At 58.7% G+C, this 12934-nt stretch overlaps 1 protein-coding gene across 2 annotated transcripts in view; it reads left to right on the forward strand.

Moving 5' to 3' along the window:
- STK32B (serine/threonine kinase 32B) overlaps positions 1-12934 on the forward strand; it is a 71186-nt gene that overhangs the window by 56094 nt on the left and 2158 nt on the right. The window contains exons 6-11 of one of the 2 annotated variants that reach the window (XM_036426752.2): positions 3482-3571; positions 4843-4946; positions 6608-6724; positions 8387-8512; positions 9936-10067; positions 11974-12038. In XM_036426752.2, the coding sequence (XP_036282645.2) occupies positions 3482-3571; positions 4843-4946; positions 6608-6724; positions 8387-8512; positions 9936-10067; positions 11974-12038 (634 nt within the window). Of the gene's footprint in view, positions 1-3481; positions 3572-4842; positions 4947-6607; positions 6725-8386; positions 8513-9935; positions 10068-11828; positions 11945-11973; positions 12039-12934 lie in introns of those variants that run through there. The other variant, XM_045574210.1, reaches the window with a different exon arrangement.

Genomic DNA, 12934 nt, shown 5'->3' on the forward strand with positions numbered 1-12934 from the left:
CGCAGGAGGGCGTGGGGTTGGGGGTTCTGGGGAAGGGGGGTCCCTGGATGGACTGGAAGCCTTTCCTGCTCCGGTCCTGGTGGGTGGGCATCTGTGTATGTTTCTGGTCGGCGTCCTGCCAGGGGGAGTGGCGTCCAGCGTATTTGACGGCTTCATGTCCGGACACGCAGCTGTCGGCTTCCCGGTGAGGAGGACCGGGAGGAAGTGGGGATGAGAGAGGGGCAGGAGGCCCTGAGGTCAAGACCCCAGCTCCCCATGGGTGACAGTGACCCCGTGACTGCGGGGAGCAACTCACCTCTCAGCCTCGGTGCCACCTGCCAAACAGGGAAGGGATGCCCAGCTTCCCCATCATCATGGGGCCACGCGGGTAGTGTACAACTGGGGAGCCAAAAATCCGTCATCAGTGATCAATCGCCCGCCAACCTCCCCTCACCCAGGCTCCTCAAGCGTGTGCGTGCCTCCGGAGCCTGGCTGAATCCGCGGAAGATTCTGGGTCTCTTGGCTCCCAGGTGCAGCCGCTGAGCTGGTCCACAGAGCACCCTGAGCGCAGGCTCCGTGCCGGGCTGTCCGGTAGTCTTGTGGGAATCCCCAGGGAGACTTGTAGGAACCAAAGGCCAGCCTGACCCGCTCTGGCGAGTCATTCTGGGGCCATCATTCTGGGCCAGCCCCAGGGAGGTGTGCCCAGCCACGTCAGGACCCTGGGCCTAGGGCCAGCGCGGCCACGCACAGCCGGCTGTCCTGCGAGTCGAGGGGCAGCACCCCACGCTCCCCCCGGGCCTCTGGACCTGCTCCTCCTCTGCTCCTGCTTCATCACGTGTCTCCGCCAGGCACTGGGACAGAGCGCTGAAGGCACTATTTCATACTAGGGCGTGAGTGGCTGCCTCGCCCTCCCTTTCTGAGAGCAGCCCTCCCTTTCACCAGCTTACAGTAGTGTACAACTGGGGAGCCAAAAATCCGTCATCAGTGATCAATCGCCCGCCAACCTCCCCTCACCCAGGCTCCTCAAGCGTGTGCGTGCCTCCGGAGCCTGGCTGAATCCGCGGAAGATTCTGGGTCTCTCAGCTCCCAGGTGCAGCCGCTGAGCTGGTCCACAGAGCACCCTGAGAGCAGGCTGCTCTCAGAAAGCACGAGCCCCTCCCCTCGCAGAGGGCCCTTGTCCCTGATTTATGACTGAGCCGCGCCTTGGCCTTTATTCGATCCTTAGCCATTGTTGCCTCGCGCCCAGCTGTATTGGGTTATGGCTGGAGTTTAAACGCTGCACCTGGTAAGGATGGCCAGCGTGGTTTTTAAGGTACAACACGGCGATTTAATGCACACGAGCCTTGTGAGATGGTTGCCGCAGCCAGGCTAATTCACACATCACGACGTCACACGCCTTCCGTTCAATGTGCGGCAAGAGCAGTCAAGATCTACCCCCACAGGCACACGGCCTCATTGACTGCGGTCACCGCGCTGTGCGGTGCGTCCCCTGACCGCTGGTTAATGGCATCACAGGACAGCGCGCAAAGCAGATCGCCCTGCCTGGCTGTTTACACAGTGTCTGGTCATCAATCTCACGCAGCGTTTCCTCGGAGAGCACGCTGCTTGGCCGCGTGCACTGTGAAATAGACACATAATTAAATAGATGCGTTAACAATTCTTTGATAATGTTTAAAATTTGCTGCTCACGCAAAGTCCAGGCCTCTCACAGAGCTGCCCCTCCCCAGCGTGGGCTTGGCTCTCTGACCCCCCAGGCGGGGCCCTGCCCCCCAGAGTGGCACTTGGCTGGGCTCTGGGATGGGGTCCCGTGGCCAGAAGCAGAAGCAGAGAAGCTGGAGGGAGAGGCGGCATCGCAGGAGGGAGGGAGAGGAGCTGAGGTGCTTTGGGGCTGCAGGCAGAGCCAGAGGGAGTAGGGGTGAGCGGCTGAAGGGCTGCCCTGCTTTCTGCTGGTCCCACGGGGCTGGGCAAGGAACAACCCCTGAGCCTGATGGGCAGACGGGAAGGCCACGTTCACATACACGCAGGACTGGGTAGCTAAGCTCTGGCAGGCTTGCTCCCTAGACTAAGGCCACATGATGTGTGCTCACCTCCTGGGGCCACAGCACCTGGCCCCAGTGGTTTCCCGGGGCCCCACCCTCTCCTCCTGGCCCCCCTCTGGCAGGCCGGCCTTGCATGGCCATGGTGGAAGCCAGAGCTGTGTTTCTGGCTTTCCACAGCTGGGCCGTGGGGGGGAGAGCCACTCTTTACTGTCTGTAGTCTACGCTTGACTGTTTCTCCCTCCAGGCCACTGCCTGCCCTGGACATCCCAGCATCCCAGGGCCAGGTGCCAGACACCCAGGGCAGCCCCCCAGCCCCCACTAAATCTGTCAGGTACCATCCTGAGGCCCCCTCTGACCACAGCCGAGACAGGAGGGCAGGAGCATCCTCCGGGCACAGAGCCCTCTCCGCGCCCTGCCCTGTCCGCACCCGCTCTCACGCAGCTGTCCTGGGATGGCAGTCTGAGTGGACCTGCCTCTGCTATTCACCAGGAGCTCTCACTCTCTGGGTCCGTTCCTCTAACTTGCAATAAATAATTTTATCACTCTTTTATTATGAGTAGATTTGTTTATTTAAAGGTAATATGCCTGGACCACTAAAAAATGTGTACTATAAAACTTGCCCATAAAATAGACATCCTATCTAATAGAGAGGGAATATGCTAATTGACTGCCCTGCCCTCAAAAATGGCAGTGCCCACAGCCTCAAGATGGCGGTGTCCAGTCACCTCAGCCCCACTGGGGCAGCAAGCACCTGCCTCTGGAGTTCCCCAGTCCCTTCAGCCCCCCAGCCACACAGGGCCTCCCAAGGCTAAGGAAACCAGGTCCAGCCGTGGCTTACACTGCTGGCAGTGGCAGCAGCAGAGGTGTGATGGGGCATCACCTTTCCCTGATCACCAAGTCACCTCCTGCCCCTGAGGGCTTCCAGGCCGTGAGAGGGGGCAGGCTGGGCTGAGGGACCCCTACCCCCTCCAGTGCATGAATTTTCATGCACCAGGCCTATAGTCTGTCTATAAACATTTAAGTTATACTCTTAGGAACTTTCAATTATACAAGCCAGTGTTATCAGTTATAGTCTCCATGTTATCCATTAGCTCTTCAGACCTTATGCATCTTAGCGCTGCCCTTCACCAACCTCTCCCTACGTCCCCACCCCAGGCCCTGGCAATCTCTTTCTACTCACTGATTCTATGAGTTTGATTTTTGTTTAGATTCCACACGTAGGTGATATCCTGTAGTATTTGTCTTTAGGTGTCTAACTTATCTCACTTAGCACTGTGGTTGCAAATGACAGGATGTCCTTCTTCTGGCTGAGTAATACGTCACTGTATATACATAGCACATTCTTACCCACTTGTCTGTTAATAAGCACTTAGGTTATGTCCATGTCTTGGCTACTGTGACACCAGGAGTAGCACAGCCTCCTGCAGCTCTTGCTAACGGGGCCTCTGCTTCTCTGTCTCCAGGACACGTCCACATCACAGACTTTAACATCGCGACCGTGGTGAAGGGGGCGGAGAAGGCTTCTTCCATGGCTGGCACCAAGCCCTACATGGGTGAGTGTTCCAGGACCCCCTTGGGGTGTGGCCTGTCTGGTGGCTGAGGCATCAGTATCCTCCCCTGCTTCACCCCCATCCCAGCCATGCCCCGTGGTGCCCGGCTCTCTGACACCTTCAGGCTTCACCCAGGCTCTCTGCCCTGCCAGGAACATCTTCCCCTCCTGTGTCTTCTCTAAGGAAACCTTTGGAGCACTGGTGGTCCCTGAGGTCCGAGTGGTTGGTGACCGCTGTTCTAAGGAACTCCTGCCCAGCCAGGAAGCTTGGCTCAGGCTTAGAAAATCCAAGCAACCTTTCTTTTCTTTTTTATTTCAAGCCCTTTAGTTTTACCAGAACATACAGCCTTGGTGTTGGTCAGTTGAGTCTGTATGCTGCAGTACACCATGTGTGGCTTCAGGCTGGGTTTTCTTCATGGTTTTGGGCAGGAGTGTTATTTTGGGCAAGCATTCTGTTTTCTCTAAGGACGCCGATTATCTGAAAGTTGGGTCTTCTCTGCCACCCTTCATTACTTGTCATTTTCAAATCTTCTATCTCCCTTCATTCATTTAAACTTTCCTCATCTTTCTTTCTCTCTCCTTTTAAAGCATGATCTGTTGAGTGTATTCACTTTGTGTGCTTTCTAGTATAGTATGTATTACTGAAATAGTTTCCCTTTATTGCTGATCCCCCCCCCCCTCCCAAGTTCTTTGGCCTGATTGCTGAGTTTTTCCGTTCAAATGTATGTTGTCCTTTTATGTCTTGTATAATTTTATTCATGTCTCTTAGTTCTTAAGTCTTGATGTCTATGTGAGTTCCCGTTTTCCTTAGTAACAAACCACATAAAAACTCACATGACTTCTCACAATCCTGCCATGGGGCTGGACGGTTCTTTGCTGGTTTGGGCTGGGCTCACTCATTCAGCCGGTGGGCCAGCTGGGGGCCAGCTCCGCCAGGAGAGCTGAGAGGAATGGCCTCTCCCTGCATGGTCCCCGTGATGAGAGCCTGCACACATGGTGACAGTGGCCTCGAGGAGAACCCGGTCCCCACATGCTCATGGAGACCCTGCTTGCCGCACATTTCTCGGCTCCAGTTGGCCAGAACAAGTCACATGATCCAGGCCAGGAGCCCAGTGGGAGGGGTCTGCAGACGCCTGATTCACTGGGAGTCAGCAGGAACCAGTCCCCCGCACTGTGGGTTCCTTACAGGCCTCACCTGCAGGGACGCTCTTCCCCTCTCAGGGGTGGGAGGTGTGCTTCAGCCGCGGCGACATCTCTCCATCCTGTCTGCTGCAGCCCCGGAGGTGTTTCAGGCCTACGTGGATGGAGGCCCCGGGTACTCCTACCCCGTCGACTGGTGGTCCCTGGGCATCACGGCCTACGAGCTGCTGCGGGGCTGGGTAAGACGTGCACCCGCACAATGGGCACACGGGACCGTGGAAGTGGAGGCTTGGGGGGACTAGGCACACCATTTTGCTGGGCTGGCACCAGGTGGCAGGAAAGAGCACAGTGTGAGGAGACAGAGGCCTGAGTGCCAGTCCCCATGGTGTGTGTGTGTGTGCCAGCTCTGAGGCCCCTGAGCTTAGCGAGCTTCTCTGCTCATGGGCAAGGGACGCCGGGAGCGGGAGGCTGTGCGAAGGTCATCAGCTCATCACTGGCAGCTCTGACGGGGGGAGCGCCTTGGCCCGTGATTGCCAACGCTGCCTCCTCCCACCCCCACACGATGTCCTCCCCACTTTCCCGCTTGGTCTGAAGCCCTGGCGGGGTGCAGGCCGTGCGTCCTTCGCGGGCTCTGTGGGTCTGTTCATCCCGATCTTCCCTGAGCACCTCAGCTCGGTGTCCCAGAAAGATGGGGCACCCGGAATGTATTTTCACTTGATCGCATTTAAAGGGAAGAACCAAAGATGGCCCCTGGAGCTGCCTGGCAGCAAGGGTCCCGTCGTTGTATTTGAGCAGGAGGAACGATGACACAGACTCTGAGGCTGTTTTCTCTGCACAAGGAGCATTTACACAGGCCCCCTCACCTCTCAGACGCGGCTTCCCGCACATGGGGACTGGCCCATCCTCTCTCGGCGTTCACCGCTCTGGGCTGCTGCGTGTGGTACACGTGTCACTCACCTTCCGGGCAGCACCCCATTTCTCCCACTGTGGTGCGCTCTGCCCCTTGCACACAGGGGCCGTCAGCCCAGTAGCCAGTGAGGTCAAGGCCCGGGCATGGTGGCCACGGGTGATTGATTAATTAATTAATTAATGGAGTAGTCTACAAGCCGTCAGTGCTCTGAGAGGACACATATGTATTACTCACACCCTGTAGCTAAGCAGCTGTGATCTACTCTCCATCAGTTACTTCCCCTGAATTCCTCAAAGTGGAATGGTGCTTTTTAGAATTAAAACAACAAAAACAACTATGAGTCTGCTCATTTTCTCATGAATGGAAAGGTTGATCTCCCACAGGCTGCCTCATCCTGGCCTGTCCCTGTCGTCTGTGGTTCCACAGACGCACATACTCAGGGGAGGATTATGAGGGTCCATCGTATTTGTCAGAACCAGAGGACAAGAGCGTTGCCAGACGCTGACTTCTCCGATAGTCAGGCCAGTGACTGCAGTGAGCAGCTCACATAACCTTGGTTGGGCCTTGGCCAGTAGAAAGTTCCTTCTCTGTCTCCCTCACAAGTCAGAACCATCAAAGATGACGATGTGGCCAAAGCCCCAAGGATGGAGTGGTTCTTACTGCTTCAAAGATAAACGCTTTCTTTTAAAAAAGAATATGTGTGTGTGTGTGTGTGTGTGTATTGATTTCAGAGAGGAAGGGAAATGGAGAGAGAAAGAGAAAAACATCAATGATGAGAGAGAATCATGGGTTGGCTGCTTCCTGCACGCCCCACACTGGGGATCGAGCCTGCAATCCTGGCCATGTGCCCTGACCGGGAATCAAACCGAGACCTCCTGGTTCATGGGTTGAGGCCGAATCACCAAGCCACACCGGCGGCTGTATTATGGTTTTAACCCGGCCAGCGCCGTGTCCTGTCGCTCTCTCTGATCCTGCCCGTTGTCTCTGCAGAGGCCGTACGAGATCCACTCGGCCATGCCCGTGACGGAGATCCTGAACATGTTCCAGGCGGAGCGTGTGCACTACTCCTCCACATGGGGCCAGGGCATGGTCGCCCTGCTGAGGAAGGTAAGGGGGCCGCCGCCCGCCGGCGGGAATGGGGCCGTGGCACAGACTCGGGCTTCCGGCACCACGAGGAAGGAGGAAACGGAGGGACGGGAGAAGGAGAGCAGGGCTCTCAGCATCCGGCATTCAGGGTCACAAGCTGCTGGCCGGCGAGCCGGGCCCGGACTCCCAGTGGTGACGGCATGCCGGACCCTTGCACACCGGCACGGACCCCAGCACAGAGACCCTCACTGCGGGTGGCTCTCACATGTTAGCTACAAAGCGTCTTCCCATCACTGGGCTCGAAGGCACTGGGCATCTCGGGACCATTGCAGGAACTGTCGGTGTTACATGAAGCAGAGGTTCTCAAAGTGTGTTCCGGGGACCAGCGGGGTCGGCACCTCCCGGGGCTTGTTGGAAAGGCCGATTCTCAGAGTCGGAGCCCGGGGTGGGCCGGGCTGTGTGTGTCTCCACGAGCTATCGAAGGGGAGCGGGGGGGGCTCTGTGCACTCGGGGGCAGTAGGCTGGGTGTCCTCCCTTTGGGCTGGCCTTCAGCAGTGGCCCCTGGGAATCCTCCAAGATGTGTCAGCTGACGGCACTGGTGGTCACATGCCAGCGCTGGTCGAGGGAATAGTATGTCCTAGGCCATGGGCTGGGTCTTCTCCCTTCATCGAGACAAGCCTGTGTTTGACCCTGAGCAGTGGTGTTGTCCCCGCAGTAGAGATGAGAAGTCTGAGGCTCAGGAAAGTGAAACCTGCCGGCAGTGCCCGGGGCTGCGAAGGAGCAGAGGAGGATTCTGCCCCAGCTCCCCAGCCCCGACCCCAGCGCTCGCTCCTCCCCCATGGATGACGCGCGGAATCACTCTCTGCCGACTTGCTTTGCAGTCACCACCGGATTCCTCAGCCCCACTGGCTCTCCCTTGTATCCCAGAGGCTTCCAATTAAGAATAAAAAAACCAGCTGTCTCGTCTCAGGACTTTCAGCTTGATAATGGGATGTGCCAAGGGTCATAGTTCCCCTGGGACCGTCCAAGGCGCCCTCTGTGGCCTGGTGCCCTGACCTCACTTGTCCCCTGAGCGACAGGTGAATGATTACTCTGACGCACATTTCTGTGAAAGAAAGGGCTAAGGGAACCAGACAGCCTCACTCGCCGGCCTCTTCCGGCTTTTATTGTGGCAGCAGTTTGGATAAGGTTTATCAGTAAGGTAGTAATCTTGGGAGGACGCATATGTCTGCAGTGTCCTTTAAGCAAGCACGCCTAAAGATTAAGCATAAAGATCCCGGTAAACACCCAAGGGTCCACATGCACACAGACTCGCTTGGAAAGGTCAAGGAACACTTAGGGCTGCCACCTTCAACCGACTCCCCTAGGTCGGAATTTCCTCCTTACAGACTTTCCGACCAAGTCTCTTGTGCTCCCCTACAAGCCAGCGTGTCACGGGCCATGGTCCCCGAGGGGAGGCAGCGGCTGCAGGGTTTGTCCCCGCCCAAGGGCCCGTGGCTGGATGCCCTGCAGAAGCAGCCTGACCCCTCCATCCCTCCCTGTTGTAAAGAGATGGGTTTTGGTGACACTTCCAATGACAGCGTCCCAGACGGGGCGACCCGGCTGGAGCGTGACCCGGCCCTCAGCCTCCCGCCCACCTTGGTGGCGCACAGCTCAGGCAATCACTCTGCCCTGTGTCCCCAGCTCCTGACCAAGGATCCCGAGAGCCGCCTGTCCAGCCTCAGCGACGTTCAGAGCACGCCCTACCTGGCCGACGTGAACTGGGACGCGGTGTTGGAGAAAGCGTTGACCCCCAGCTTTGTGCCCAATGTGAGTGGGGGTCCCGTCTGATGGCACGCCACCACCACCCCCCCCATGTCCTGCAGGGTCCCACCCCTCCTTCAAGACTCAGCATGCACGCAGGACTGGCCTGAGGGAGAGTCAGCACTGCTTCTGCTCTGGGGGCAGTGTCTCTCCGTTAGTGGTTAATAAGGTCCTGTCTGCCATCCTCCTGAGACTTCAGAGAGTGGGGACCAGGAGGGGGGCCAACCTGGGCCCGGGGGAGACCCCAGGATGGGTGGCCTTCGACGGCACCAGGAGGCTCAGTGTGTCTCACCTCCTGAGAGCACCTGCAGGAGAGACAGCAGCCAGCTGGGTGCAGTGTGTGCCTGGCATGCACACCCAGCATCTCATGCAAGCTTCTCCACAGGGCAGTGCGTCTGTCCAAGTTCTCAGGTCAGGAAACTGCCCGATCATTCTGTGAGAGGTGGGCAGAACCAGGCTTGACCTCAGACAGTCTGGATCCAGAGCCTGCATTGGAGTGAGTGAGTGAGTGAGTGAATGAATGAATGGCAGATAAATCGGGCCAGGAAACACTTGGGCCTGAAATCCCAGCTGCTCATTGGGAGAGTCGCACCTCCAGAGCCGTGGAGGTTAAAACTACCAGGTGTGGCCGAAACCGGTTTGGCTCAGCGGTAGAGTGTCTGCAGACTGAAGGGTCCCGGGTTCGATTCCGGTCAAGGGCATGTACGTTGGTTACGGGCATATCCTTGGTGGGGGGTGTGCAAGAGGCAGCTGGTCGATGTTTCTCTCTCATCAACGTTTCTAGCTCTCTCTCTCCCTTCCTCTCTGTAAAAAATCAATGAAAATACGTTTAAAAACAAAACAAAAAAACTACCAGGTGTGCTGCCCAAGGGGACTGGCACCCTGGATGGGTCTCAGGACAGACAAGGCACCTGAGGTTTCGGACCCAAGAACTGGAAGGCAGGGAGACCCACATCCCTCCGGCCACAGTGGGCGGGGCCAGCCTCCAGGTGGCCAGGCCGGGGTCCACCGGCTCCAGCTGCGGAGGAGGGGGAACCAGGACTGGAAACGGGAAGCATGAGAAATGGCATTTTACACGGAAGGAGTGATAACGATATCTACAGGACAGGGAGTGATGGCATGAGAACTTCTGGTAAAACATGTGGAAATGTCAGATCGGAAAACTAAACTCAGCCTTGTGAAGGACCATCCGTCCCTGGGAAGGGAGCACGTGGACAGCGATGGTGGGGCCGCCCACATGGAGTGTGGGAGGGGCCGTGGGGGTCATCAGAGGGCCTGTTCGGGGGGAATGTGTTGCTTCTCATCATCAAAAAAAGATACACAGCAGACACACCCCACAGGAGTCTGTTGAATGAGTGACTGAGTGGATGAATGAGTGAAGTCAAGTTCGATGATGGGTGGAAGAAGGACAAACCCTGCTTTCCTTCAGAAAGGGAGACTGAATTGTGACCCCACGTTTGAACTCGAAGAAATGATTCTCGAATCCAAGCCCCTTCACAAGAAGAAGAAGAGGCTGGCGAAGAACAGGTCCAGAGACGGCACGAAGGACAGCTGCCCGCTGGTGAGCGCCATGGTGGTGGGGGGGAGGGGGTCCACTGGTGAGCGCCATGGCGGTTGGGTGGGGGGCACTGGTGAGCGCCATGGCGGGGGAGAGTGGTAGAGGGGGGACCCGGAGGGCCGGAGTCCTGTGCTCCCAGGGATGCGATGGAGCTAGGCTGCCTTTTATTTCCTATTTGTGATTTTAAAATATGTTTTTATTGATTTCAGAGGGAGGGCTAGAGAGAGAGAAAAATCATCTCTCTTATGATGAAAGGATCGGCTGCCTCCTGCACGCCCCCCAGGGATAGAGCCCACAACCCAGGCCTGTGCCCTGCGGGAATGGAAGCGTGACTCCTGGCTCACGGTTGGACGCTCAGTCACGGAGCCACGCCCGCTGGGCGCTAGGCTGCCCTTTAGACAGATGAGGCCTGTCACGTCGCCCCCCAAATGCCCTCATGGGCTGCAAGTGAGGGGCCTCCACCCCCACGTGGTCTTCATCGCGGGAAACGGCCTGAGCTACACGTGGCGCTCCGAACGTTCACGTGACGGAAGCAAAGTCCCGGTGCAGGGACCTCGTGAGTCTCCAGGCGGGAGCTCAAAGCTGAGCGCGTGGGCCCCCGTGCGCTGGCTCCTGAGCACCCAGAGGGAGGTCCTGTGCCACCGCGGAGGCCGCCCGGGCCACGGGGTGACGTTCGCGGGCCCTGGGCACGCCACACGGGCTTCCTGAGCTGCTGTGTTCGTTTTCTAGGCTGCCCTGGTGTCACAGCCTTGGTGGCTTAACAGAAGTGGCAGTTATTCCCGCCCAAGCCTGGAGGCCACACGCTCAGAGGCAGTGTGTGGACAGAGCCGGGCTCCCCCAGACGTGGCAGGAGGCCCTCTCCGGCCTCTCCCGCCCTGGTGGCGGCCAGGGGTCTGCCATGCCTCGGTGTGGCCGCACCCCTTCGTTTCTGCCTCCACGTCCGTGGCATTCCTCTCGTGGCTCTGTGTCTTCACGTGGCCTTCTTGGAAGGACACCGGCCCTCGAGTGGAGGGCCCCCTACTCCAGTGTGGCCTCTCCTTCCCGAGGGACACGGCCCAGCCCCAGCTCCACGGGAGGTCCCCCCGCCATGGGGGGTCAGGACGGCAGCGTGTGTTTTGGAGGGCGGGGCAGAATCCAGCCCACAGCCGGCCCTTCCTCACAAAAGCGTTTCAAACATTGTTTGGTGACTGCGATGGCCGGATGTCAGCTTTCCCTGCTAGAAGCTCATTTTTCTCTGCTTACTTTTTAAATATATGTTTACCGATGTCAGAGAGGAAGGGAGTGGAGAGACAGAAACATCAGTGATGACAATCCTTGGCCGGCTGCCTCCTGCACGCCCCCTACTGGAGATCGAGCCAATGACCCGACATGTGCCCTGGCCTGGAACTGAACCGTAACTTCCTGGTTCATAGGTCAATACTCAACCACTGAGCCACACGCCCGTCGGGCTTTTTCGCTGATTTTAAAGAAACTGAAACATCTTTGTAGACCCTAACGGTATGGTGGGCCCCGGCCCCAAGCCCAGGCCCGAGGCTCTGCCTAGGTGAGTGGCAGGTGGCTCTCAGCACCTGTTCTTGGTGGGAACAAGCACCTACAGGATGCCTTGCGCTCCTCCCCCTCCCCCGTTCACGCTTTATTAGGCCTAACGGACATTGGAGCCATCAGGGAGCCACGCCCAGGATTTTCTACCCACAACCCCCCCTGCCATCGCTCTCAGGTTGGATTTAGTGGCTTCAAACTGAGAAAAACATCTTTGTCCGCCAGGGCCCCTGGCACAGCCACGGTGCCAGCTGGGCTGCTCGCGGCCCTTAGCTGGTCCCACCTGTTTGTGCCAGCCCCGGGCGGCTGGTCTCTGCTGGCCATGGCCCTTTGTCCGTCACTCACGGTCCCCTGTCTGTCCCGTTGACAGAACGGCCACCTGCAGCAGTGCCTGGAGACCGTGCGGAGGGAATTCATCGTGTTCAACAGAGAGAAGTAAGTCCTCCCCCGCCCCCCTCCCCCCAGCTGCCGCCGGGCAGAGCCCTCTGAACCGCAGGCTCCCGGTGCCAGCCGTGACCTGGGAGGGGACAGCTCGCCCAGCTGCCCTTCCCTGGGCCTCGGCCTCGCTGTGAGAGGGGGAAGCGGGTGGGACCTGGCCGGCGGACGCTGGCACGCACAGGCCCGGGCTCCGGAATGTAAGATCCTGGCGCTGCGGCTGCCAGAGTGACCCTGGCTGGGTGCTCGCTTCCCAGGCCTCATGCCAGCCGTGGAAGCGAGCTCTGTGCTTGCCGGTGGCTGGCATCAGACTGCGGAAGCTGCGGATACAGGGCCTGGCACGATAGAGCCCATTACTGTGGTCATTATTACTTAGTGACCGTGGGCTGTGCTGGACCCCAGCGTCTCCGGCCGTGGTCCCAGAGGTCCTTCCTGCGCTGCTGGCCAGAGCAGGGCCGGGAGACTCGGCCAGTGGGTGGGGATTGCTGGCCAGGCCTCGTGTGTGAGTCTGGGTTGACCTTGACCCCCACGTGCCCTAGAGCTGTGGCCACGCAGGGTGAGTGACAGGCTGCTGCCTTCTCCACCCGCCCCAGCCCCAGTGGGAACTGGCCCTGCCTTGCCCACCCGCCCACCGGCCAGAACCCGGACAGCCTGCCCGGAGGGGCCCCTCACCTCCTCCGTGGCTCCCTCCATGCCTGCCCCGGAATGCAGACTCCTCGACCAGCCACGGGTCCAGGTCTGCCCCCCAGAGCGCCGTCTCGGAGCCCCCAGAGCGTGGGTGCGGGTGGGCTCCCAGAGCAGGGCTCTCCCTCCGGATGCTGCCTCCTCGCTCCCTCTGCACCCGTGGGGGTGGGGAGGGGTGTGCACGGGCGTGAGCCCCGCCTGGCTGAGATCTG

The sequence above is a fragment of the Pipistrellus kuhlii genome, unplaced genomic scaffold, assembly GCF_014108245.1.
Source record: "Pipistrellus kuhlii isolate mPipKuh1 unplaced genomic scaffold, mPipKuh1.p scaffold_m20_p_1, whole genome shotgun sequence".
NCBI classification, from domain to species: domain Eukaryota; kingdom Metazoa; phylum Chordata; class Mammalia; order Chiroptera; family Vespertilionidae; genus Pipistrellus; species Pipistrellus kuhlii.